The sequence below is a fragment of the Lutra lutra genome, chromosome 8 (assembly GCF_902655055.1).
Source record: "Lutra lutra chromosome 8, mLutLut1.2, whole genome shotgun sequence".
Lineage (NCBI taxonomy): Eukaryota > Metazoa > Chordata > Mammalia > Carnivora > Mustelidae > Lutra > Lutra lutra.
In genome coordinates, this window is record NC_062285.1 from 98,824,753 (window position 1) to 98,852,445 (window position 27,693).

The window sequence follows — 27,693 nt, forward strand, 5'->3', positions numbered from 1 at the left end:
ACTCCAAATAAATTCTCATTGACATTAAGAAAATTCCATATTTGTGTAAGCCATCTCTGTCAAATTCTTAGGGAAATATTAAAGATCCTTATTCTTTATTTCCTTAGTTGTGATCTAAATAAATGGAATTCTCAATTAAGTTGAACTCCAAAGAAATGAAAATTCCCAAGTATTCTTGGTTTTTCACTCTACTAGGTGTCAGCCATGGCAGTCTCATTTCCTGTTCCCAGAGCAGTTATTTCAAGCAAAATCATGTTTCCAGAGTCACATTCCTGAGGCCAGAGATTGTTGTAGAGACTAGAAGGAAGAAGAATAGTTCCAGAAAACCTTGGTTTCTGTAGCCTGACTGGGGTGCCAAGCAGTCTAAGCCAGGGTCACCCTTCTTGTCTTCTTTTCAACTCAGAACCAACAGAGAGAGTCAGACCATATTCTCGTTTTTCTCTGGTTAACTTAGATTGCATAATGCAGTTTGCATTTGTGACCATCTTCTCTTCCTAATACTGCCCTAACGAATTAAGGGCCTAAGCATACAGATGAACAGAAGTCATGAATGTCCTAGGGATGTGCAGCCTTATAAAAGAATGAGGCTGGGCCAGCTGTGCACACATAGTTCCTTCTTTCATTCTCATCAGCTGGATCAGGGAGTGCAAAATAGGCTAGCTTCTTGAGACCTGTTATTTCTCAAATGGTTCTTTTATCTCCTGGGAAAAACATGTTGTCCTTTTCATTCATGTTTGTTAATGTTCTTTGATTTATCACCATTTAAAACATGATACTTGGGTAAAGAATGAATCATAAATTTATGTTACCTTTCTGGAACCAAGTTGGTTGCTAGGATATGAATGAAGGTTGTGATATGAAGGTTCCATTAAAATTATTTTATATATTGGGCTATTTTTACGTTAATGTATAAATAAGCAGTAGGATATTTCCTAAAAAGCCAAATTGGTTGTAACACCATTTATAAGATTAGGTTATAAACCTCATTTATTCCCTTTGAATTATATGGATAAAATGAGTAAGAATATATATATAGTTTTGTTGTGAATATTCTGTACTTTTTAATTTTATCATCTTTTTTGATTGATACAGCCTTTGCAGTGATATTTTTATTTCTTTAGTTTTCCATATTGGTCATTCTCAGTAGCAATGGAAAATAGTTACCACTACATCTCAGCACACAAAACATTCTTCAGCTGTTATCATTCCTGAATTTATTCTGAGGTCTTTGAGAGAGGCTCACTCCAGAGTCTGGGAAATACTTCTCAGTTTTCAGTAGATATACTTCTATAGTTGTGAAATTAGACAATGGTTTTCTTTAAGCTCTTTAGTAGGCTCTAATAGAATTACTGATGTTAACATCATTAAAAGTTCTGTCTTGCTGCTGTGATGAGTTTGAAAGTCTTGAATAATGTCATAAGATATCAACTTCCAGAATCCATTATATTTCCAGAATATGTACATATAAATCCATAATTGTGATCTTTCCAAATTAAATCAATGTGATACCCTGGCAGGTGGAAACGTAACAATATTCTGAAATATTTGAATATTGGAATATTGCTCCTTTTGATGAGCTGTGCAATTGCCTAGCAATATACAGCTTGTCCTTTGACTCATGTACTTTTTTTTTTAAGATTTTATTTATTTATTTGACAGAGAGCGATCACAAGTAGGCAGAGAGGCAGGTAGAGAGGAAGGGAAGCAGGCTCCCGGCTGAACAGGGAGCCCGACGCGGAGCTCCATCCCAGGACCCTGAGACTATGACCAGAGCCAAAGGCAGAGGCCTAACCCACTGAGCCACCCAGGTGCCCCGACTCATGTACTTTTTAAAAACGTTTTTGTTGATTTCCTTAGCTAAGGGCAACTGAGTCTTAAATTTCTTATATCTTTTTCTCCTAGAGCTTTCCCCAGCCCCTCATTACAGAGCATTAGGTATAAAAAGTGAAATACTTTCTTTTTATTAATTTTTAATTTAAAAAAATATATACTTTTTATTTATTTGAGAGATAGCATGAGCAGGGGGAGGGGCAGAAGGAAAAGGAGGAGAAGGACAAGCAGATTCCCTGCTGAGTGCAGAGCCCAATGCAGGGCTTGATCCCAGGATCCCAAGATCATGACCTGAGCCGAAATTGGACACTTAATCAGATGAGCCACCCAGGCATCCCTAAATACTTTCTTCTTAAAAGAGTATCTGTGAGAAGATGTAGTATATATACATATACAATGGAATACTATGCAGCCATCAAAAGAAATGAAATCTTGCCATTTGCAACAATGTGGATAGAACTAGAGGGTATTATGCTGAGCGAAATAAGTCAACAGAGAAAGATAATTATCATAAGATCTCCCTAATAGGAGGAATTTGAGAGGCAAAGTGGGGAGTTTGGGGAGTAGGGAAGGAAAAAATGAAACAAGATGGGATTGGGAGGGAGACAAACCGTAAGAGACTCTTAATCTCACAAAAACAACTGAGGGTTGCTGGTGTGGGGGGCGGGGAGTAGGGTTGGGTTATGGACATGGGGAGGGTATGTGCTATGGTGAGTGCTGTGAAGTGTGTAAGCCTGACAATTCACAGACCTGTACCCCTGGGGCTAATAATACATTATATGTTAATAAAAAAAAAAAAAAACTAAAAAGCAACGCATGGAATGGGAGAAGATATTTGCAAATGACAGATTAGATAAAGGGCCAGTATTCAAGATCCATAAAGAAAGTATCAGACTCAACATCCAAAAAACAAATAATCCAGTCAAAAAATGGACAGGAGACATGAACAAACATTTCTCCAAAGAAAACATACAAATGGCTAACAGACACATGAGAAGAATGCTGAACATCATTCAGCATCAGGGAAATAAAAGTCAAAACAGGGAAATGTATGGAACTGTTGAAATACTATCTTGTGGGGGCACCTGGGTGGCTCAGTGGGTTAAAGCTTCTGCCTTCAGCTCAGGTCATGATCCCAGCATCCTGGAATCTAGCCCCACATCTGGCTCTCTGCTCAGCAGGAAGCCTGCTTCCCTTTGTCTCTCTCTCTCTGCCTACCTCTCTGCCTGCTTGTGATCTCTGTCTGTCAAATAAATAAATAAATAAAATCTTAAAAAAAAAACTATCTTGTACACCTGAAACTAATATAACACTGTTAACCAGATGGAATTTAAAACTTTTATTTAAAAAAAAAAAAGAGTATCTGTGGTTGCTTATTGGTTGGGCAGTCATTTCTTCTTGCATCGCTAGTTTGTTTGATGACTACAGTTTTAAATCTGGAGCCATAATAACTATCTGAGCCCAGATTGCTGAAGGTTACATATTTGTTCCCTTCCTTTTCTTTTCCTTTCCTTTCCTTTCCTTTTCTTTCTTTCTTTCTAAAGATTTTATTTATTTGACAGAGAGTACAAGCAGGGGGAGTGGCAGGGAGAGAGAGAAGCAGGCTCCTGAAGATCAGGAAGCCTGATGTGGGGCTTGATCCCAGGACCCTGGGATCAGGACCTGAGCTAAAGACAGGTGTTTAACTGACTGAGCCACCTAGGCACCCCATTTGTTCCCCTTCTCTATGCATAGCTAGTGTTTTGACTTTGATGACCAATTTTTATTTGGATTTTAAAGAAATAATTTGACTTAATTTATTGTTGGAAATAAAATAATAACCATAGTGCCAGCTGTACTGTGCTAGGAAAATGTATCTTGCTATATTAGTTACTTTTTCTGGTGCTATATTTAAAGGATTAATTAAAAAATGCCTTGTGGAACCATAAAAGTCTTCATATTAAGCACAACCCCACTATCCAGTGTTGATAAAAATGACATTTGATGAAAATTGAACATTTTAAAAGTCATTATTTTTTTCTTACCTCAAATGACTCAACCTCATCTCCTTTTAAAAAGCCAAGGGGCTTAGTAAGCTACCGTTGTCTCTGAAGATCAAGCGTTGTTTCTGAATGTATAAGAGTAAGATCCTGCTTTGGAGTTCATATCCCCTCCAGCATTGCTGTTGCATCCTGTTATGCTAGAATTGAGAAGAGATAACTGTTATTAAAGTTCTTATCTCAAACATTTATAATAAACTAGAAGTAGATAGCCACAACATAACACATTTAAGCTCTATTTTAAACACAGAAAAGTTGTGTGAACTTACTAAGTTATAAAACTTATTGAATAGAAAAAAGACTGGATAATTCATCTGATTACTTGAAATTCAGTGTCTATTTAGAAAACATTTATTCTGCAGTTATTAAGAAATGTGAAGAAAAACTTGCTTCTAGAGCTTAGTAAGCAAGAACTAAAAACATAGTTACCTTAACAGCATTTATAATTTATAACCTTGTTAAATATGTTCATGTGTGTGTGTGTTTATAATTATGGTTAGCATAACTAATGATCTTTAAAAAATATCTATTTTATCTTGTGGTTTTAAAATATGTTATATTGCAGTACTATCAAGCTGTGGAATGAGGTTGGAAACCCTTTCAAAATAGGACATTAAAGTGTGCTTTATGTTTCTTTAATTTTTACGATAATAAAGATAATGATTATAAGGTTTTCCTACTATAAGTATAAACAAAAACTTGGGTTCGTTACAATTTAGTCCTCTTGGCTTTACCTAGAATAAAATTACACTTCAACCCTTTTATATTTAATTTAATATTTCATGTTTCATGTAGTTTTAGAACTTCTTTAAGGTAGTTACTAAGTATTTGCTAATATTGTATTAATGGGAAACAGTTCTAGAATTGGACATTTGAGTTTTGGGATTTTCATTGTTAAGGAAAAGTAACTAGGCATTAATAATTCTTCAGGTAGTAATTAATGCAGTGTGCTAGTATTTTCTACAGATCCCTTCTTTTATTACAGATCTCCACAGGATAAAAGAACACTTCTTGTGAATTGTCAGAGTAAAAGTCTTTCACAGTCTTTTGAAAATCTTCTTGATGAACCTGCATATGGTTTAATACAAGTATGTTTCTTAATCTGTTTTGTATTTATCTGTTAATCTGACACCATTATTTCATATACCTCCTACTTCTCACTTTCTCAGAGATTATACAGAACAACGCGAGTGTCTGTGTGTAACGTTTATGGAAATATTCTCTTAATTTTTATAGAAATAATGTGCTTTATAAAGCAATTTCCCTCCTTACTGTAATACTGTAATTGGACATTAGTAGATTTTTATTATCATAGCTTTTATTGACTAGGTGCAACGTCACTGGGTAAGCCACTTTGAATTCATTAATGATAAACTTGGTAAAAAATATGGTTTGAATTTTTATTTTCCAATTTAAATAGGTTCATTTGGGGTGATGATAAACTAATTCCCCCTAAAGTATTTGAGTATATTCTTTTTTTTTTTTTTTAAAGATTTTATTTATTTATTTGACAGAAATCACAAGTAAGCAGAGAGGCAGGCAGAGAGAGAGGAGGAAGCAGGCTCCCTGCTGAGCAGAAAGCCCGATGTGGGGCTTGAACCCAGGACCTGGGATCATGACCTGAGCCGAAGGCAGCGGCTTAACCCACTGAGCCACCCAGGCGCCCCTATTTGAGTATATTCTTACATTTGGCTAAAAATATGCACTTAACACAGACAGAAATAAAGTTAATTTATTTTTCACTCAAATTTTTATGTAAACTAATGAAATGGTTGTTTATTTATTCACTTATTCACTCAACAATGTTTGAGTGCTTACTCTGTCCCAGGTATCTTCTTCTTGCTTCTGAAGATAATAGGATGAAAGGGGAACTTTTGAGGAAGGAGGACAAGATAGATAAACTCTGTTTAAAGTAAAAAATTAGGGAACAGTTTTTGTTGTGAAAATAATCATTAAAAGACCTTTAAAAAGTAGCTGTTTTTGCTAAATATGAATAAATAGGCAGTTTGGGATTTAGAAGGAACCCTAGCAACAGAAAAATCTTTTGCTGCTTTCCAGGGCAGCACTGTCCAGAACAGATTACACTCATTGGCATGATTTATTAATCATATCATTAGATTAAAATGTCAGCTAATATTTAAATATTGTGAACTTTAAAACTTAGCTGTTGAATATTTTCTGGTGGACTAGGTTGGTTCTGCACACTTTAAGAAATATTTTTTTTGTAAAGGCAGGACTACTAGACAGAAGAAAGCTGTTGTGGGCCATTCATCAATGGAAAGTAAGCACTGCATATTTGTGATGTATGCAGATTGAATAAAGCCTGCAAATCATTTGTTCATCTGCAATTCGATCAGTAGCATTACCTTGCTGTGTAATATTCTGTTTTAACCAAATGAGAAGATGGGCTTAGAAAATATAAATTCTTCCCAGAAAAAAAATAAAATTTTAAAATAATCCTAGAACACTCTGTTTTAGTTCTGATTTTCCCCCTTTTAAAAAATGTGGCCTTTTTGCCTACTGTAAGATATTTTTATTCTTCATTTGAATTAATGGTGCTAATATTTTTCTTCTTACTACATAGAAAATTAAAAAGGATCCTTATACAGCAACTATGGTAGGATTTTCCAAAGTCACAAACTACATTTTTGATAGTTTGAGAGGCAGTGATCCCTCCACACATCAACGACCGCCTTCAGAAATGGCAGATTTTCTTAGTGATGCTATTCCAGGTTTGAAGATAAATCAACAAGAAGAACCAGGATTTGAAGTCATCACAAGAGTGAGTGAAGATTTTTATTAATATATTCATATATTAATATAATAATATAACTCTTAGATTTTAACAGGAGAAATGCTTTTTATTTTTTTTATTTTTATTTTAAAGATTTTATTTATTTGACAGAGATCGCAAGTAGGCAGAGAGGCAGGCAGAGAGGCAGGCAGAGAGGAAGGCAGAGGCTTAACCCAATGAGCCACCCAGGCGCCCCAAGAAATGCTTTTTAAACATGTACTGAATGTGATAGGAATAGAAAACTCAATTTTGGTTGTATCTGCCTCTTGTAATCCTTATAACTTTTTTGCTAACTGATATATGTAACAACTAACACTTTTTCTGCCACCAAATTCTTGGGTTGTTCTTCATTGATTACTGCTTATACTTTCTGTTTGTTAAGTTGGATCTTTTCTTTGATTACTTTTTGATAATAGTGAGCAGATTGTTTCATTGAGTGCATAGCAGTGAGTGAATAGTGAGCATTACATATTGTTCCTAGTTCTGTTCCTAATTTATGTTTTCTCAGTAGGGATCGGCAACAGATAGGACACTATTCTAGGGCTTTTATGCTCAAGTGAATCTTTTCTTTTTTTAAGTAAGATGAATCTTGGCCCTGAATTATGGCAAACCTTTATATATGCTCAACAAAACTTTTGTATTTGCTACAATTCTAGGCTGTACATAGTTAGAACATTATAAATATCTAAATTGTAATATTTAAAGGGCTTATCTTGCAAATGGCATTTTAAATTACCAACATCTGTTAATTGAGTTAAAAAAACTATAGAAAATACCAAGTGGAGCTAATGGACCATGACTCAGTTCTGAGAGCTACAAATTTTAGTTTGGAAGAAAAGCTAATTTTAGAATATTATTAGTGGAATAATACTGTCTTTTTAAATAATACAGCATAGCATTTAATTTGAAGGGTCTCTTATGGAATTTACATGTTGAACGTTTTGTACTTAAATAATTGAAACTCAAAATAGCAAATGTATTCTGGTCCCTGAATTTATAACCCTGTTATTTGTATGTTTAGTAGGAAGGAAAATGTATGAAATGCTATTAAAGTTCTTAAACTAGGCATTGGAAAATAAGGGAAGATACTAGAATGTTAGGACTTATGCCTGAGTAATAAATAGTATTTTAGTCATGGTTTCCATGTACCTTGATATAATTTCACTGTTTAAAACTGTACTCCTTATTGCTTATCTTCTTTTAGATTGATTTGGGAGAACGACCTGTTGTTCAAAGGAGAGAGCCAGTATCACTGGAAGAATGGTCCAAGAACATTGATTCTGAAGGAAGAATTTTAAATGTAGATAATATGAAGCAGATGATATTCAGAGGGGTAAGTACCTTAGTGAGGATATTTGAAACTGCTTATATTTAACCTTTCTTTTTTTATGGGAAGTGTGGAGGTAGTCAAGGAATGAACTCCCTTTTTTGGGAATGAACTCCTTTTTGATGAGTGATGCCTTAAAATCCCTGTAGGACAGTGTGAGATCCTTGTGATGCCCCTTAAAGGTTGGGTGGGGAGGTGGGGACGAGATACCATTAAGCCTTAGGGAAGAAGAGTCTTCCTTACTTGAAGTTCTGTGGGTAATATGAAAAAGGCATGTATGTACCCAGTGGTCATTCATTGCTTGATCTAGTAAGTATAGGATTTAGAAAGACTAATCAGTGCTGCCGCCTTCTGGATAATCTGTGTACTCTGCAAAGCTTTCCGGCAACTGCTTACATCTTCAGAGTCTAGAGGTGAGAAACAAGTTAGTATTCACTGAATTGAGCTATTTATTTGTAAAACGCTCTCTCAAATATTAGTCTCCCTGTGTATTTATATGCAGGTTTTATGAACTTAAAGTATTGCATTCTTTTTTACAAATGTGCTTAATATGCATGTTTTCTTTAGGGACTTAGTCATGCGTTGAGAAAGCAAGCATGGAAATTTCTTTTGGGTTATTTTCCTTGGGACAGTACCAAGGAGGAAAGAATTCAGTTACAAAAACAAAAAACGTAAGTAAGATCTTTTGTGTGTTCATCAAAGAAATTCAGATAACTCACCCATAAAATTAGTATAGAGCTTCTAGATGATTATTTTAAACAGATGAGGGTATGGGAAAATAATTTTATTTGAAAAATCATGAGCTCTGTACTTACTCAATCTAGTCATTTCAAACACTCACTGCAGTTGTGTTGGTGAATATATAGAAAGATGGTAAAAAAAATTCCATTTCCCTTGTGAAAACATTTTGCATGCTAGAAAAATAATTAGATAGGGATTTTTAAATGTCATTCTTATTCATTTTTATAATTTATTATGAAATTATAAAAATGTTCCATAAGAAGTATGTTTACTATTTAGGTTAACTAGCTGTAAATTATTTTCCTGGTGCTCTTGGAGCATAAACTAGTCTTTCATTTTTTTGGGGAAGACTTTTTCTATTTTCACGTAATTTCTCATTCTTGAAAAGAAACTTGGACAAACTTCCCATGTTTTAATTCCCAGTTCATTAGTCTAGCCTATGATTTAAAGCACAGCCTGAATCATTATATGCATATTTAAACTTTCAGACAGTCCTTTCTCTTTCAGCACTTTTGCCAATTCTTTTTTATTTATATGAGAGAAAGAGAGTGAGTGAGAGAGAGAGCACCGACCAGGGGGGAGAGACAGAGGGAGAAGCAGACTCCCCGCTGAGCAGGGAGCTGGCCTCGATCCCAGGACCCTGAGACTGTGATCTGAGCTGAAGGCAGACGCTTAATTGACTGAGCCACCCAGTTGCCCCAATTGCCAGTTCTAAGACATTTCATATTAACAAGCTTGTGAATAAACTGGCTAGAAAATGGAAATCTTATGGCACATTAAAAAACCCCAGCAATTTGTAGATTTGTATTTGTAATTATTCAGAAACTTTAGTGGTTAAAATACTTAATAACTAGAATATTTTAGGTATCATTTTAAGGACTGAGGTAAATGCTTTCTTAAAATCATATCCAAATTATTCTGGTAGTTTAAGCAAAGTTTATAGTATGTATAAGGTTATTTAATTTTTCCTTTGTTTTCACATACATATTGTAACTTTAAACATTTCACTATCATATTTATAACCTCACAGCTCACTAGCATCATAAATGCTTTGATATATTGTTAATAGGAAAACCCAGTCAGAATTTTTAAAAATACCGTGTTCATAGCTTTTTTTGGTATAAAATTGTTTTCTGTAGTGATGAATACTTCAGGATGAAACTACAGTGGAAATCTGTCAGCGAAGAACAAGAGAAGAGAAATTCGAGGTTAAGAGATTATAGAAGTCTTATCGGTAATTTTTTCATATTTTTAGAAATGCCCGAGGGGGTTTATAATGAAGTCTTGTTAAGATTTAAGAAGTGAAGATATATGTGGAGATAGGGCTCAAAAGAGATATTGCCATTGGAGAGTACATTAGAATGTGTGTTGGATGTTCTTAGTTGTTCATTTTCCAATAGGAATATGAAGTCGGTCAGTGTAAGTGCGGATATATTTCATTTCCGGTTCCAAATGTGAATTATAAAAGGTTTATTTGCTTATGGAATTTCATTAAAAACATTATTATCTCCTGTATTACAATAAGTTTGTGTTTATTGATTGAAAAATTAGGAACTATAGACCACCAAAAAGAAGAAAATAAAGTTTAGTTTTGATTCTGTCATCCAGAGATAACTATAGTTAATAGACATTGGTTTATATCCCTCCAAACCATCTCTAAATATGCATATATTTCATTTTTTTAATAAATGACTTCAGATAACAAATTTTTGTTAGTGTTTGAGAATTGTATAACTATTATATGGGAGTAACTATTTCATAAAAAAGAGATGCTTGACAGAATTTTACATTAAACGAATTAGACTTATTTCCTAAGAGTGAGTACTGGGTTACCTAGCTGTTATGATAAAGGCCAGGTTGGTATAAGTTATTTAGAGAATGTATATTTCCTGCTGTACATGTCTCTAAGTTTTTGTCGATAATCTCCCATTTTACAAAAGAAAACTGAACCATTGAAAGCATAAATGCCTTGTTCAAGATCATATAGTTAAGGGCAGTACCCAGTTTTAATACCCTTAACTATCTTGTTAGCTAGCCTCTATATAGTTTTAGGATAACTTTGGATAGTAGTGGAACTTATTTTTAAAATTCTGATAATTGCTTTTGGATTTATTTATAGCTTCATAAATAAAAATGGGGGATGTTTTTACCACCATGGTCAATACCACCTTCCCATGGAAGAAGAAAAATTTCTGAATTATGGTTAGAAAGTGCAACAGGGACGCCTGGGTGGCTCAGTTGGTTAAGCAGCTGCCTTCGGCTCAGGTCATGATCCCAGCGTCCTGGGATCGAGTCCCACATCGGGCTCCTTGTTCTGTGGGGAGCCTGCTTCTCCCTCTGCCTCTGCCTGCCACTCTGCCTGCCTGTGCTCGCTCTCTCTCTCTCTCTCTCTGACAAATAAATAAATAAAATCTTTAAAAAAAAAAAAAAAAAAAAAAGAAAGTGCAACATAACCAGTTTGGTAGCTGTTTTTTTCTGTTTTTTAAAGATTTTACTTAGGGGCGCCTGGGTGGCTCAGTCATTAGGCATCTGCCTTTAGCTTAGGTCATGATCCCAGAGTCCTGTGGTCGAGCCCGTATCAGGCTTCCTGCTCAACGGGGATCCTGCTTTTCCCTCTCCCCCAACTTGTGTTCCCTCTCTGTTCCCTCTCTCACTGTCTCTTTCTTTGTCAACTAAATAAAATCTTTAAAAAGAATATTTTATTTATTATAAAGTTGGGGGGGTGGGGGAAGAGGCAGAGGGAGAAGCAGACTCCCCACTGAGTAGGGAGCCCAATGATGAGCTCAGTCCCAGGACCCTGGGATCATGACCTGAGCTGAAGGCAGACACTTAACTGATTGAGCCATGCAGGCACACACACCCCCTTTTAAAAATGATTATTTATTTTAGAATATGAACAGGTGAGAGGAAGGGCAGGGGGAGAGAGAGAATCCTGAAGCAGATTCCCTGCTGAGCTCAGGGCCATTGTGGGGCTTGTCCCAGGACGCTGAGATCATGACCTAAGCCAAAATCAAGAGTCAGCTGGTTAACTGACTGAGCCATCCAGGCACCCCAATTTGGTTGCATTTGTAAACATAAAGACAAATGATGAGTTTTTTCAACTTAAATTCAATTAATTAACATACAGTATATTAGTTTCAGAGGTAGAATTCAGTGATTCATCTGTCTTTATAACACCCAGTGCTCATTATATCATTTGCCCTCCTTAATGCCCATCAGCCAGTTAGTTACCCATCCCTCTGCGTCCCTCCCCTCCAGCAACCCTCAGTTCGTTTCCTATGATTAAGAGTCTCTGATGGTTTGTCTCCCCTTCTGATGTCTTGTTTTTTTCCCCCTCCCAATGAGTTCTTTTTGGTGATAGTACTTTTGAATGTAAAGTTTTTATCTATTCGTGTAAGTAATCTCTACACCCAGTGTGAGGCTTGAACTCATAACCTTGAGATCAAGAGTTGGATGATCCTCTTACTGAGCCTGCCAGGTGCCCCAGTACTTTTGATTGTAAAATAACTTTATTTTTCTAAAAAATAAATTATACCAGAATAAACTGTGTCTTTCCTCGGGTTAAGGCAAAAGATTGGGAGTCTTGAGGCATGGGGCTATATGAAGTTTCCAGTTGAAGTCTCCTGCTGTTTTCACTTTTAGTAGGGAAAATGGTAACTGTTATTTCCTGTTTGAACATAAAATATTTGAACTGGAAGGGATCATACAGATTAAGTAATTCAATATTTTAAGCCTTTCTTTTTCCTTTTTTTAAAGTTTTAATTTATTTATTCATTTAAGTAATCTCTACACCCAGCAGGGGGCTCGAACTCATGACCCAGAGATCAAGAGTTGCATGCTTCCGCTGACTGTGAGCCAGCCAGGCATCCCTCAAGCCTTTTCTTCCCACATGTCATATCATCTTCCCTTTTTAATCAGGCCGCAGTGATAATGGCTCTGATATTCTCTATCTGTCTTGTGTCTTATTCTCACTTTTACAGGAACTTGGAAGAAAAATGTAGATGTTTTAAATCCCCATAGTATAATTTAAATTGAGCCATACATTAGTCCAATTCTTTCATTTTTAGCAGATAACAAAACTGAAGCCCAGAAAAGGTTAGTAAATTGTCATCTGTAGAGTTAGTTTCATTGCCCAGACTCATTCATAATCAGGTCTAATTCCTAATTCAGTAGCCTTTCAACTGTACCGTGCTTTTCTACCAGTAGAAGTGTATATAATAAGTTGGTTTTAAAGCATTCTTTTTCTAAAATGAAACAAGATGGGATCGGGAGGGAGACAAACTGTTTGAGACTCTTAATCTCACAAAACAGATGGAGGGTTGCTGGGGGAAGAGGAGGTATGGAGAGGGTGGTTAGGTTATGGACATAGGGGAGGGTATGTGATATGGTGAGTGCTGTGAAATGTGTAAGCCTGATGAGTCACAGACCTGTACCCCTGGGGCACATAATACATTATATACGTTAGTAAAAATAATAATAAAAATTTTTTTAAAAAACTACTAGAGTAGTTTTTCTCAAAAGTATTTTTTAGGAAAGATTACCAAAAGCTTTTTTCTGTTCGTTTTCTTTGGTATAAATTTGCTTTATTAGAAAATACACAGGTAAACTGTAGATTTTGCGGTTAGTGCCAAGAAGGTGGATTTTATTTTAAGTGTGAAGAGAAACTATTGGAGCATTTTAAATAAGACCATTTTATTTATATTTTAAAATCATTATTTCTGCTGTATGGAAAATGGGTTGAATCAAGGTAAGAATAGGAACAAGGAGACCAGTAAGTGGGAACAACTATAAGCAATAGGTGATAGTAATGGAGATGTAGAGAAATAAATGCATTCCGCTTATATTTTGGTGACAAAATTGATAAGACTTTCTGATGTATTGAATCTAGGATATGAAGAGGAAAGAGAGAATTTAGGATTGGACTATATTTCTTGACTTGAGAAATTGGCCATTTGGTGGTTCCACTAATGGAGATGAGGAGATTGGGGTATGGTGAAATTGAATTAGGTGTTACTTACATATTGCTTAAGGTGAGACATAGTAATGTAAAGTCAAGTGGCTAGTTGAATAATCTGGAGTAATCTAGTTAGGAGATAGAAATTTGGGTATTATCAGTATAAGTATCGATGGGAATAGATAATGTCACCTGGGGGAGAAAAAGAGGCAGATAAGAAGGCTCGGGAATCCTGGTCTTTATCCCTAACTTCGGCTGTATGCTAGAATCACCAGGAATTTTTTGAAAATCATGTTCATTATTTTAAACATTCGTACATTCATTTAATAAATATTTACTTATTGCCTCTTATGTGGCATTTATATGGCTCTCCCCTAGGCTCTGGGGATTTATTAGTGAACAAAACAGACAAAATACTTACCTTCAAGGACCTTCTATTCTTGTGGGGAAGAACAAACAGTAAATAAGATAAGTAACATATGTGGTATGTTAGTGATAAGTGCTAAATAGAAAATGAGGCAGCCAAAATGGTTAGGAAGTTTATGTGTGATATTGCAGTTTTAACTTGGGTGACCCAAGAATGCTTTTACTGAAAAGGTGATATTTGAGTAGAAACCTAAAGGGGGAAGGGTGAGATGCCAATATCTAAGTGAAGGGCATTCCAAGTAGAAAAGAACAACATATGTTAGACTTATTTTTCACCCCAGGCTCTCTGCATGTTGAAGTAATTTTGCTCTAGGGGCGCCTGAGTGGCTCAGTGGGTTAAGCCTCTGCCTTCGGCTCAGGTCATGGTCTCAGGGTTCTGGGTTCGAGCCCTTCATGGAGCGCTCTGCTCAACGGGGAGCCTGTTTCCCCCTCTCTCTCTGCCTGCCTCTCTGTCTACTTGTCATCTCTCTGTCAAATAAATAAAATCTTAAAAAAAAAAAAAAGTTTTGCTCTAAACAGATGGAGACAAAATGGGCTGCCATTAGAGGGGAAAGTGAGGTTAAGTAAGGCTTTGATGAAGATGAGAGAAATAACAGTATGGTTGAAAGCTAGGTGAGAATGGACCAGGTAGGAAGAAAAACTGAAACTAGAGAGGGAGACAAGAATTAACGAGGGCATTATCTTTGGGTAGCCACTAAAGGGTGGATTTCATGCAGTAGAGGAGGGATTGGACTTGACCACCATCCTGGAAGCTCCTTTAGAATGATAGGAGAGGAGACTGAATACAAATGCAGTTATGTGGTTAAAATAGCAGGATTCTGTGGATGTTCTCTTTGGATAACTTCAGTTTTCTCAGAAATAGGAAGCAAGGGCCTCATCTGAGAGCTTGAGTTGGGAGGAGATAACATGTTGGAGTCTTCTTTAGCTATAGCAAGTTAGATGAACAGTTGGATTTAATGAGAGCCCTTTTTTCCCCCCTAAATTTAAGTACTAATTTTCTTTCTAGAAATAGTTTCTAGAAGTACTTTCTTTACAAAATATTTTTATATATCATTTTGATCCCTTTTTGTTTTCTGCCTGGCATGTCACTTCTAAATATACAAGAGGAAAGAAATGCAGATAGTTCATGAGGGTACAAATAATTTTTACCATGTTTAAGAACCCCTGTTAAGGCAGATATTCTGTATTATCATGACTGTGTAAATTGTGCTTGAGTTAATAAAACATAAACTTATGTACCCATTTATCAACACTGATTTGAGAGCAAAACATTTTGATGTTTTTTATTTTTTTATTTTTATTTTTTAAAGATCTTATTTGAGAGAGAGCACGAGTGGGAGGAGGGAGAATGGGGGGAGGGGGGGAAGCCAACTCCTCACTGAGCAGGGAGCCCTACACCAGCCTCTATCCTAGGACCCTGAGATCATGACCTGAGCAGAAGGCAGATGTTTAACTGACTGAGCCACCCAGGTGCTGCCATTTTGATGTTTTTATTTTTTATTTATTTTTTTTAATTTTTTTTTTAAAGATTTTATTTATTCATTTGACAGAAAGAGAGAGAGAGATTACAAGTAGGCAGAGGCAGGCAGAGAGAGGAGGAAGCAGGCTCACCGCTGAGCAGAGAGCCTGATGCGGGCCTCGATCCCAGGACCCTGAGATCATGACCTGAGCCGAAGGCAGAGGCTTAACCCACTGAACCACCCAGGCGCCCCATTTTGATGTTTTTAAATGAAATTTTACATTCATTATGCCTTTTTTTGGTATTGCTTTTCTTTGAAAAATGTATCCACAATTCCATAGATATGTACTTGCTTTTATTAAATCTAATATAGTGTATTTTAATAGAAAGCTATGATATGTGTCTCATATTTTCTTAAAATGCCCTTATAGAATCTAAACTCATGTCATCTTCTATTGTTAGATTCTACTCTGTTGTAAAATACCTCCCCATTTCTTCACAAGTATAGATTTACCCTGCTACCTGAAAGTAGAGTGTTCCTGTGAGACCTTTCATAAGTCTGAATGGTATGAAGCAGAAAAATAATTATTATTAACTTATATGGAAGATTTTTTAAGCATTCCCAGACCAAAAAAATAACGTCTTTTAGGCTCTTTGCTGACAGATACACAAAATCAATCAAGATACAGCACAGATGCCCACAGACACAGTTCAGAGCTGTGGTGGCTTGACGCTGAGATGTTGAGTGTAGGTCCTGGGGAAGGAGTGTGGTGGGGCCACTCTTGCTACCCAGGGCAGGGGCTGCCTCAGTAGCCAGTTTGCTGCAAAACAAATCCTGAAAGTTATTTTCACTTTTTGTTGTTTTTTTGTAAAAGTAAAAATCTTTGGATTTCTTTTGGTTAGTGAAAACAGGTACTAATGTAGGTCTTTTGTAAAAGTGAAGTGGTGTAATGCAAACTTTTGAAAAACAGCAGGAGTACCTATATTGAGAATGTTTTCAATTTATTCATTTTAAGGGAGTGGGGGTGGAGGTCAGTTATAACTTTTAAACAGAATTGATTATAGAGTAGTTAATTAAACACTGCGTTTCTGTAAATTATTTCTTCCTAATTTACTAAGGGATTCGTTTGGGGAATACCTTTTAGTTGTAAAGCCTTCCACAATAAGCTGCATCTAATAGTTATCAGTGTTTGTGAATTGAATTGTCAGTACAACTTGGGGATACACTCATGGTGATGTTTCCAAATCTGTTTTTAATGTCATGAAATCATTGCTAGCACAATGTGAGTTTTCATTTTCTCAAAATAAAAATAAATTGTTTATACTAATATGTAAACTGAATAATGTATATATGAGAAATAATTTGTCCTGAAGATGTTTGTGGAACATGATAAAGAAGTTGATAATGAATGAAGCAAATATGAATGAAACAAATCTCTTTGACTATAGTTGATTGCATAGTAGCTTTTTTAATTACTGTTTTCAAGTAATCCTGCCTATCACCTGCATCCATGACTGGCATTTTTATTGCTAACTAATATGAATTATTGGTGTTCCTTTTAATTAATTAAAATTGTTTTCTGCTATTGAAAAATTTCTGTGTTTAGATAAGAATTGAAAAATATTTGAAAATATACCCATGAGGAAGTGGACTGATTTTTTGGAAAATATTTTAGAATCTTACTTTATTGCATGCCTGAAATGGAATTTGATGAATTTTTTCATTAAGTAAAAGGTCAGCAAGAGAGTGAAATTTATAGCAAGAAAAATAATTTTGTTCTTATAAGATAATAAGCTTTATAAAAATCTGTTTTTTGAAAAGTTTTCAAATATATGATGATTTTCATCCTCAGAAAAAGATGTTAACAGAACAGATCGAACAAACAAGTTTTATGAAGGCCAAGATAATCCAGGGTTGATTTTGCTTCATGACATTTTGATGACCTACTGTATGTATGATTTTGATTTAGGTAAGTTCTCTTCTAATATCCTAATTTTAAAAGATTTATATATGCTTATTTTAGAATTTAAAGTTATGCCTGTTAGACATATGCAACAGCTCTGTGTGTTAGTTTCTAAAGGGATTGTTCTGTTGGACTGGAAACTTGGAAGGCAGTGATTCCCAGATTTTGCATGAAGAGCACTGAGTTGGCACAGCATACTCATGGGGCAATATGGGATATTTTAAATTTTTGAGGAAGATAGTGACATCTGTAAGGATACTGCTCTGAGTCCTCGCTGATGTAGTTCAGAGTTTCAACATTCGATTTCCACATTCCTCCTAATGAAGTTACAGTTTTGCAAAGCAGGGCTTTTGGCCTTGTTATGATAAGCAAGTATTGTGTGAAAATAGATGAAGGACAGGAAATGAGGATGGTGGTATCCAGTTGGATTCCAAGGTTTGAGAAGTATTACAGTGCCCGACAGGTGCTAAGTTCATAGGACATAAATAGTTATTAAGTTGTTTGGATCTAAGTACTTAATAAATAGAAATGTTAGTTACTTCTTTGAACCTAGGGGTGCCTTGGAAAAAATTACTAAGACATTATGGCATCTGAACTGAGCAAGTTTGGTAAACTTTGTATGAAATGCTTTCCTCCCTTGTGAAGGAAAATACTGATGTGATGATACATTTTTGGACAAGCCAGGCAGATAAAATTCTCCAGGCCATGTAGAACTTTACTCTGTTTTCTTGGTATGTGCATTTCCTACGAAAATGGGTTAGCAAGATGGGCTGGTAGGGGTAGTAGCGGATTGTATGAGGAAGGGTTAAGGGGGAAGAAAATATAAGGTATTAATATTTTAAGGAGTACGAACTTGAGCTGTTTCTTTAAAAATCAACCTTTAGGTAAGTATAAGTAATGGAAAAGTCTCTGAGTTATCTACCATGTGAGTGATTCCCAAGTAGAGAATAATGGAAGTAGATGTTTTCCAGATTTTTTTTTTAAGATTTTATTTATTTATTAGAGAGAGAGAGAGAGAGAGTACAAACAGGCAGAGAAGCAGGCAGAGAGAGATGAAGGGAAGCAGGCTCCCTGCTGAGCAGAGAGCCTGATGTGGGGCTCGATCCCAGGATCCTGGGATCATGACCTGAGCCAAAGACAGAGGCTTTAACCCACTGAGCCACCCAGGCGCCCCTTCCAGATTATTTTAATAGAGCTTGATATAGCTTTTGGAGAAGGTAATTGGATATTTAGCATATTAAACCTAAATGAACCTTGAATTATGGTACATTTTCCTCACCTTATGTGAATTCCTCTTCTTTTATATGTTAGGGGAGGATGTAAACTCTTTTGTGGATCTTGAGGCATTAGCCTCTTTGGTGACTGAAAACCACAGATTTCTCTTTAAAATGTAAAATTTAGCCAGTGCTATCTATCACACCTCATATTGGATCATTGAAAACATATTGGTAGAGTGCTTTTCAGGTTAAAATGTTGTCATGCTTGGTTTTGACTCCTTACCAAGAGCAGCCTTTTGAAGAAGTGGGGAAATAATCCCAATAATATGAGTCAGGCTTTATTGTTTGAGAGAGTGACTCAAGGTTGCAGAAGTAGTAAATATTGGACTGGGGGTAGAGACGCAGTTCTTTATTCTCAGGCTGGCATTTTTACCTCTGCTCATCTACCACGCTGACCCATTGCCATTTTACTATAGGGACTGGGACTGTTGTCTTAGGGAACAGGAGGCATCGTCTTGTACTTTCAGGTGATAATTTTGAAATAGGAATTCGTGCATTTTCTTAGGAGTTCCTGAATGCTCAATTTTTTCAGGGTGTAGTCCCAGACCAGCTAACTGGGTAGATTGCTGTCTTCATTTGTCTGTATCAATCCCTCATTCTTTCTAGTCAAATACTTAAGTTATCTGAAACATAGCCAAGGTTCCTGTTAAGAACTCTGGCTTTGTGAGGAGCCAAGGTAGTTTTCATAAAGCAGTGCACCTAATTTCTCATCTTTTACCGTGGCAAAGTAACCTTGGCTGTAAATTTACTCTCGTAGGTAATTCTATCATATTGAGTTCTTTGGCTTCATAGACCAACTAAATGAGGTATAGGTGTATTTACACTGAATACAGTCTCATTAATAGTGAGGAAGGAGACAGAAATTACCAAAAGCAGATGGAAGAACTCAAGGAAGAATAATTCTTAGCTAGTGCAAAGACACTATGCTTAGGATGTTTCTATGGGAGGTAATCTTTTTAAATGGTGTGTGTACATAATGATGATCCTAAATAACCACTAAAATATTAAATTTTACTCAAAATACTGTATGTAAGAAGGCAGAGTGTCTAATTAAAAAAAATTATTTCCAGCTCCTAAGATTAATATTTTTTATTTGATGCTCTAAGGGCTAAGCTTCAGTTAATCTGAAAATTGACCTATATGTGTGAAATTTTTCTTTTCAGTGGAAGAAAGTGTACACTAGGATGATAAGAAGTTCATTTCTCATACCTCCCTACTGAAACAAATTTGCTCTGAAAATAATTTTAGGGAACTCCTTGAGAAATTGTAGTAGTGCTGGTTAAGATGTGCATCAGTCAGCACTGCCGCAGGATCTTAGTGTCACCGAATGCTAATTTAAACAGCTTTAATCTTTCTTTAATTAAAAGGAATTTGTACATTAATTCCACCCCCGCAACTCATGACATACCCCAAAGAACATCATGTGTAAAATAAAATAGATTAAAAGCAACTAGAGTATGAAGATTAATTTGACTACTTGCTTCAGCTAAGACTTGTATAAGAAATATGGTAGTGATCCCATATGAAAGCTGAAGACTTAAATGATTAAATTAGCTTCTTAGAAATTTTTATTCATTATAACTTTATAATAAAGCACTTTTATTCCCAGATGAAAGATGCTTTGTAAATCTTTTGAATAGCACACTTTGAAATATTTTTATTATAGACTGTATGCAGTCAGACCCAGTAAAGTAGTACTCCTTTGCACTCTGTTGAATTCAGATCAAGTTTCTCTCATGCTTTAATTGGTTTAGGCTTTATATGTCTTTGCTTTCTCTGTGTCATTGCCATGTAGAAAAGTGCTGATAACAATTTAGTCTTCCTTCCAACGTATTTATTCTTTTTTAAAGGATTTTATTTATATATTTGAGAGAGAGAGAGAGAGAGAGAGATCACAGAGGGAGAGAGAGAAGCAGAGAAGCCAACATAGGGCTCCATCCCAGGACCCTGGGATCATGACCTGAACCTAAGGCAGATCGCTCAACCAACTGAGCCTCTCAGGCGCCCCTATTCTTTTTTTCAAAGTGTTGTGGTTTTTTTTTTTTTTTTTTTTTAATTACGGTTCTCCAGGGGAACAGAACCATTAAGGTTATGTATGTTTATATATTTTCATTTCTGTTTGCATATATTTATTATATACTTTGACATATATACACAGAGAAAGAAAAAGGTTCTTTTAAGGTATTGGCTGACACGATTTTGGAGACTGAGAAGTCTCGCAATCTGTTACCTGCAAATTGGAGACCCAGGAAAACCCAAAAGCAGGAGAACCAGTGGTGTAGATGCCAGTTCAGGTCTGTAGGCATGAGAACCATGGTAGAAGATCAGTGCCCCAGCGCAGAAAGCCGGGCAGAGCACATTCAACCTTCCTCCATCTTTTTATTCTGTTCAGGGCTTCCATGGACTGTGTGGTGCCCACCATATCTGGGAGGGCCATCTGCTTTCATCATTTCATCATTCAAATACTAATCTCATCTAGAAACACCTTCAGGACACTCACAGAAGTAATGCTTAATCAGGCCTCTGAGCATCCTGAGGCCTTCTCAAGTTGACAAATCTAATCATCACAAGCGTGCATGATTTTTTAAAAAGTCTGTGATAAATTTATAGAAATACTTGTATTTAGCTATTGTGTCATACACCACTTTTTTCTGGCATTGTCTCCAAATGTTATTCCTGGTTCTGTAATAATTGGATACCCACCATGGCAACCCAAGTGTTTTTTCATGCTAATGTGAGTAGAGCCATACTTTTTCACAGGGTGTACTATAGACATAGGTTGATAGGAACATAGCAGTAGATGTTGGGAAGTTCAGAACAGATAGAGAGAAACTTATTTGTAGGGAGATCCTGAGGTGATCTGAATTGTCTCTGTGTTATACCTCTAATCTGAGGTTTCTCAAGAAACTGGCCTGCATGCTTCCTGAGGTTGTTTGTTAATGCTTTATGCCAAAATAGGAAGAGAGATGTAGAATTGTATATCATTTCTTGCAGAAATATCCTCTTCCCCTTTAAAATATATACTCTTTTAATGGCTTCAGTGCACATCAATTTTCGTGAATGAGAAGAATGTAAGCTTTAGACTTAGACATGAAAGACTGTATTTTCTGTGACTTCAAGCTGCCTTGGAATTAAAAAAAAAAAATCTCTGTGTAACTTTAACGCATGTATAAAAGTTACCAAAGTTGAATAATAATTTGTGTGTGAAATGGCATACTATGAACTTCTGCCCCTTTGTTGGTTCAAGAATGTTTGTCTTAAATCTGAAATCAGTTGTTAAAGAGTTAAAAGAATTGATAGTTTTATAAGCTGGAACTAAAAAATACGGGAGTGTTAAGCATCTGCCTTTGGCTCAGGTTACGATATCAGTGGGATTGCCCACATCAGGCAGGCTCCCTGTTCAGCGGGAGGCCTGCTTCTCCCTCTCCCACTCCCCCTGCTTTTATTCCCTCTCTCACTGTCAAATAAATAAAATCTTAAAAAAGAAGAAGAAGAAGAAGCAGCTTGACATGTTCAGATGGAAAGCAAAACCAAGACTTTTTGTATAAGTGAGGGGCCTGATTCTTTAACTTTCGAGTTTTTCTTTTTAATCATGGCCTATAATTGTCATGACTGAGAAATTACAGCAGCGTCAAGAGAAAGATCACCTTTCTTTTGTGATGGTTTCAGGTACAGAGTATTAATTAGATTAAACGCAGTTGCTAGCATTAGTTATCCATAGAGTAACAAGAAAAGAAAAACAAGAACATAGATATGAGTACTTAAAAGAAGTACATAATTTTGTTATGACTTCTTTTGGTTTAGATTACCAATGACCTGATGGCTAAAGCAGTTTAGCCACTTTTTTCATTCTTGTTTGGCTTGTTCATGGCACTTAGTGCTGTTGGCTGCTTGGGTCCTGAAATTTTTTTCCCCTTGACTTTTATAACACTTTCTCCCTTGACTTTTTTCCCTCCTCTTTACTTCTAACTACTCCTTCTCAAATGTCCTTTGAGTAGATACTCTTTTATCTTTGATGTTCTTCTGGGTTTTCTCTTCACCCCTCCTCTTTATCATAATAATTTTACATATTGTTTTTTTAATAACATTATAACTCTCTTGATAATGATATCTACACCAAGACGTATAATAGTAGCTATCTGTCTGCTTGACATCTCAGTCTAAACTCATTTTTCTTACTCATTGCTAGACTTCTGCCTTGTTTATTTTCTTTTCTTGGTAAATGCCATTATCTACCAGTTTCTGAAAGCAAAGAACAGATGAAATTTTAAGTGAAATCATGGTGATATGCACAGAAGGATACATAAAGCTTAGGTTTTCAGAGACATGATTTTTTTTTTTTCTCTATTCTTAGGGTATGTTCAGGGAATGAGTGACTTACTTTCCCCTCTTTTATATGTGATGGAAAATGAAGTGGATGCCTTTTGGTGCTTTGCCTCCTATATGGACCAAATGGTAAGAATAGGGGCTCCTTACTTTAATCAAACTAATTTTGAAAATTTTAGTTGTATAATCTTATTATATAAGATTGATGTTTATATTTAGACAATTATGGTGGAACTTAAAAGAATTACTCCTTGTTATTTGTTTCTTTTTAAAATAAGCCTTTCCAAGGGACTTGAAAATATGGACATTGCTTTTAATACAAAAAGTAGATAGTAAATGCCTATAGCATAGTAACAGTCAGGGTTTAGTATCAGTAAATGCTTGTGTTCTGCAGAAGAGCTATGAGTCATAGAATATTGATGGAATAAATGAATTCAGTGCTTGTGAGGTAATTGAACTTTCATATTATCTGCTTTGGAGATAAAGCTTAGTCATGCCTAGTAATATCCTTACTTTTTCTGAACATTTTGGATTTTGTTATTATAGTATCTGATTTTTCTTCTAGATCTGTTTGAACTATTTGTAACAGTGACACTTTTATAGTGATTCACTGTTACTTTCTCAGAAGCATGTGATTATTAGAGTTGAACTGTGTTTATATATACATATTACTACAAAGAATATTGTATCTATTGATAATAGCTTGGAGACAGAATTCTGGGACAATAGCACAGAGAGTATTAATAGGGAAACAAAATAGGTTTCTCAAGTAATCTATTAGAAAAAACAGCAGAGAGCTAAGAATAGATAAAGGCATATGAAATCCAAAGACCTGACTACATAGGTCACTGTAGTGTTTAGAGAAAAACTAATATACTTGATGCTGGACTTTGATGTTGGGTATTCTAATGACTTGCTTGCAAGGGGATAAAGATTTTGAATATGTAGTCATATACAGTGTTTCCTTATAATATAAGGTTTAATTCATTTTCTGGGATACAAACGTGGAGTTTAGAAGTACCCTTCTCTTTTTTCCATACTTCTGTTCTTCCCCCTCTTGCTTGCCAATTTTTCTTTCCCCTTCCAGTTTCTCCCATTTGTATCTATTTTCTCAAGTCTCTTATATCCATGGTTGCATCTCATCCTCACTTCTCCTACTTCTTTTCAAATGCATATTTGATAAGATTTGATAGTTTTTAAAATACTTTTTACTCTTAAATTAATAAGGATTCAAAGTACCTAGTCATGAACGTGAATTAAGGTTTTGGATTATTTGGAAAGATTATTAATTGCAGTAATCTGCTAATATCATAGTTTGTCTTCCTTACCTTTTTGATTGATTGATTTTACCTGCCTTCTTAGTTCCAATTACTCCCAAGTGCTCTAGAAACCTGAGGCATTTGTTATAAAGGTCTGTACAACTGATACTAATTGTATAAAAACTGTTGTCTGCCTTTCTTGTGTTTTTGTTGTTTATCCTCTTTTTGCTAGAGCTAGTATGTTCCTTGATAAAAGGGTCATGTCTTTATTTAACTAGTTTCCTGGTATGCTTCCAGAATTTTCCTAATGCCAACATGAGGTTTTTGTAGAATAAACACATGAATATTTCCCCAGTGCTTAGTTTAGACCTTTACTTAAATAGTAAGTATTCCAAAAATATTAACATGAACATACGGTTTAGATTTTTACTGTAATAACTTTGATAAAATTGATACAGTATTGACATGTTCAAAAAATTGGTTTATGATGCCATATATATATATATATATATACACACACACACATACATGCATGTGTATGTACATACATGCATGTATCTAGGTCTCAAATGTAAAGACTTTTCTGAACATCTGTAATACGTACTTTACAGTCTTTGTCATTTTTGTGTATGAAGGTTCAAATTCTTTCTTCTTTTTCATAGTAAATGTTTTCTGTGTTTGCCTTTTCCATTGAGGATGGTCTGGGGATTTTTCTAGTCTTTATTCTAAAAAAAATCTCTTAATATATTGTCTACTAACATTTTTTTTTCTATTTGAATAAAAGGGTAATATTTTGCAATCAAAATAATCTGCATGATTATTTTTTACTGCATTGCTATTGGTTTGATGTCCTTAAATCCATACCACCATTTGACTCCTTCTTTTTGTTTTACAGCTTTATTTCATGTAAGTTTTTATTTCTTTTGTGATGGCTGAACCTTATGTCCATAGATTTATTATATTTACTCATATCTAATGTAGGTGTAGGCGTAGGCTATGTGTCTATTATAGAAATATTATGGAAAGATTAGCAAAATGATCTAATGAACTTTCTTATACCCACCATTCATTTTGCCCTTCAGTTTAGTTCTTCCCTTCTTCTCCTTACCTCCCTCCCCATATATATGTGTGTGTATATATGTAGACATATGTATACACATATATACCCACATGTGTACATATATGTATAGATATACAGATATATATAAAGATATATAGATAGATATACAGATCTACATACATGTGTATGGGTATGTGTACACATACATATGTATTTATATGCACACATGTATATATTTTACAGATTCAGTTAAAGCCATTTGTATATCCATTGTTGATCTCATTTTCTCTTCTCCCAGAGTAGCTACTTTTCCAAAGTAGCTGTCATTTTGGGAGTGGTCTTTTTTTAGAGCAGATTTGCCATGTTGGTACTACCAGACCAACTCTGGCCTTTGGCTGTCATAATAAAAATGATGCTACTAATCAAGAGTTGATTCTGTCTTTCCCTTACAGGTCCGTGTGGTAAATGTGAAGAAATAATATCCCAAAGGCTTGTGTCAGTCTAGTAAACTAGTTCTTTAAGCATAAAGGAGAAATCAGTTTTTTAATTTTTTTATTTTTTTAAAGATTTTATTTATTTATTTGACAGAGAGAGATCACAAGTAGGCAGAGAGGCAGGCAGAGAGAGAGGAAGGGAAGCAAAGCAGGCTCCCTGCTGAGCAGAGAGCCCGATGCGGGACTCGATCCCAGGACCCCGAGATCATGACCTGAGCCGAAGGCAGCGGCTTAACCCACTGAGCCACCCAGGCGCCCCGAAATCAGTTTTTTTTTTAGAAAGATTTATTTATTTTAGAGCAAGTGTGTGTGCAGGGGGAGGGGCACAGGGAGAGGGAAGAGCAAATCTCAAGCATATGCCCTCCTGTGCTGGGCTTGATCCCATGACCCTGAGACCATGACCTAAACTGAAATCAAGAGTCAGGTGCTTAACCGACTAAGCCTCCTAGGTGCCCCAAGAAATCAGTTTTTTGAGAATCAGTAGCTTTAAAATTTTACTTTACTTTATCTTTACCAAGAATGATGCTTTGTCCCCAAAACTTAAATAGAACTTTGAGGGAAGAGAGGTTGTCTTTAGGCTTTTTCTAAGCATTAGGACAATAGGTCACCATAGAAGGGTTGGGACACATGGATAAAAGAAATTTGAATGATCTAGGGAGACTTCCAGTTATTTTGGTCTTCCTTCCCAGCTTCCAAACCTTGACTAAAGTTTTGGTGAGGAGTGTACTCAGCTTTGCAGAGTGTTTAAAATTATATAAACCATAGCAGTTCTCATACTTCATGGTCTCAGGACCCCTTCACACTCTTAGATACTACTGAGGACTCTGAGAGCATTTGTTTATGTAGGTTATATTTCTTAATATTTATCTATATGAAAAATCAATACTGAGAAGTGTATATTTATTAGTTATTTAAAAAACAATAAACCTTTTATACTTTAACATACGTAATACTATTTTTTAATGAAAAGTAACTTTTCCAGAACAATTTACTGAGAAGAGGGATTGTTTACCCAGTGGATGTCTAGTTTAATGAAAATCTGAATTTTCATATCTGATCCTGTATTCAGTCTACTGCGATATCACTCCTCATATAGCCTTTACCCTTGTGGGAGAATTTAAAATGCAAAATGCATGTAGGATTTTAGAATTGTCATGAAAATGGTTTTGACTTCACAGATTACCTAATGTCATCAAATTTAAGAAACAATTAAAATGATTAGTTCTTCAAAATAAGTTATATGTTACAGCTAAAATTTATTTTATTTTATATGACAGTTTGAAGAAATATTTAACAATGCAAGTGATTTGATAAAAGTTTATTGCCCAGGTGTGTGTTTCTTTCACCAAGTTTCTTTCTTTCTTTCTTTCTTTTTTTTTTTTTTAAAGATTTTATTTATTGATTTGACATAGAGAGCACAAGCAAGGGAAGAGGCAGAGGGAGAGGGAGAAGCAGGCTCCCCACAGAGCAGGGGAAGCCCGATATGGAACTCGATCCCAGAACTCCGGGATCATGAACTGACCTGAAGGCAGTGGCTTAACCCACTGAGCCACTCAGGCACCCTCTTTCACCAAGTTTCTTATTTGATGTAAAAAATAGGTGTATCAGTCTATAGCTCTGCATTTTTATTTATCTAAGTGAAATGAATAGAGGAAAAGAAATAATCCTTAGTTTGAGACCAAGGAGTCTCTTTCCCTCCTTTTTAATGTTGTGTTAGTTTTTTAATTTGTTGTGATTTTTAAA

General features: G+C 35.5%; 1 protein-coding gene across 3 annotated transcripts in view; it reads left to right on the forward strand.

Moving 5' to 3' along the window:
• TBC1D15 (TBC1 domain family member 15) overlaps positions 1 to 27,693 on the forward strand; it is a 66,453-nt gene that overhangs the window by 31,764 nt on the left and 6,996 nt on the right. For 2 of the 3 annotated variants that reach the window (XM_047741062.1, XM_047741060.1), the window contains 8 exons: positions 4,855 to 4,957; positions 6,100 to 6,150; positions 6,454 to 6,651; positions 7,868 to 7,996; positions 8,558 to 8,661; positions 9,871 to 9,965; positions 17,424 to 17,540; positions 23,166 to 23,266. In XM_047741062.1, the coding sequence (XP_047597018.1) occupies positions 4,855 to 4,957; positions 6,100 to 6,150; positions 6,454 to 6,651; positions 7,868 to 7,996; positions 8,558 to 8,661; positions 9,871 to 9,965; positions 17,424 to 17,540; positions 23,166 to 23,266 (898 nt within the window). The remainder of the gene's footprint in view (positions 1 to 4,854; positions 4,958 to 6,099; positions 6,151 to 6,453; positions 6,652 to 7,867; positions 7,997 to 8,557; positions 8,662 to 9,870; positions 9,966 to 17,423; positions 17,541 to 23,165; positions 23,267 to 27,693) is intronic. The other variant, XM_047741061.1, reaches the window with a different exon arrangement.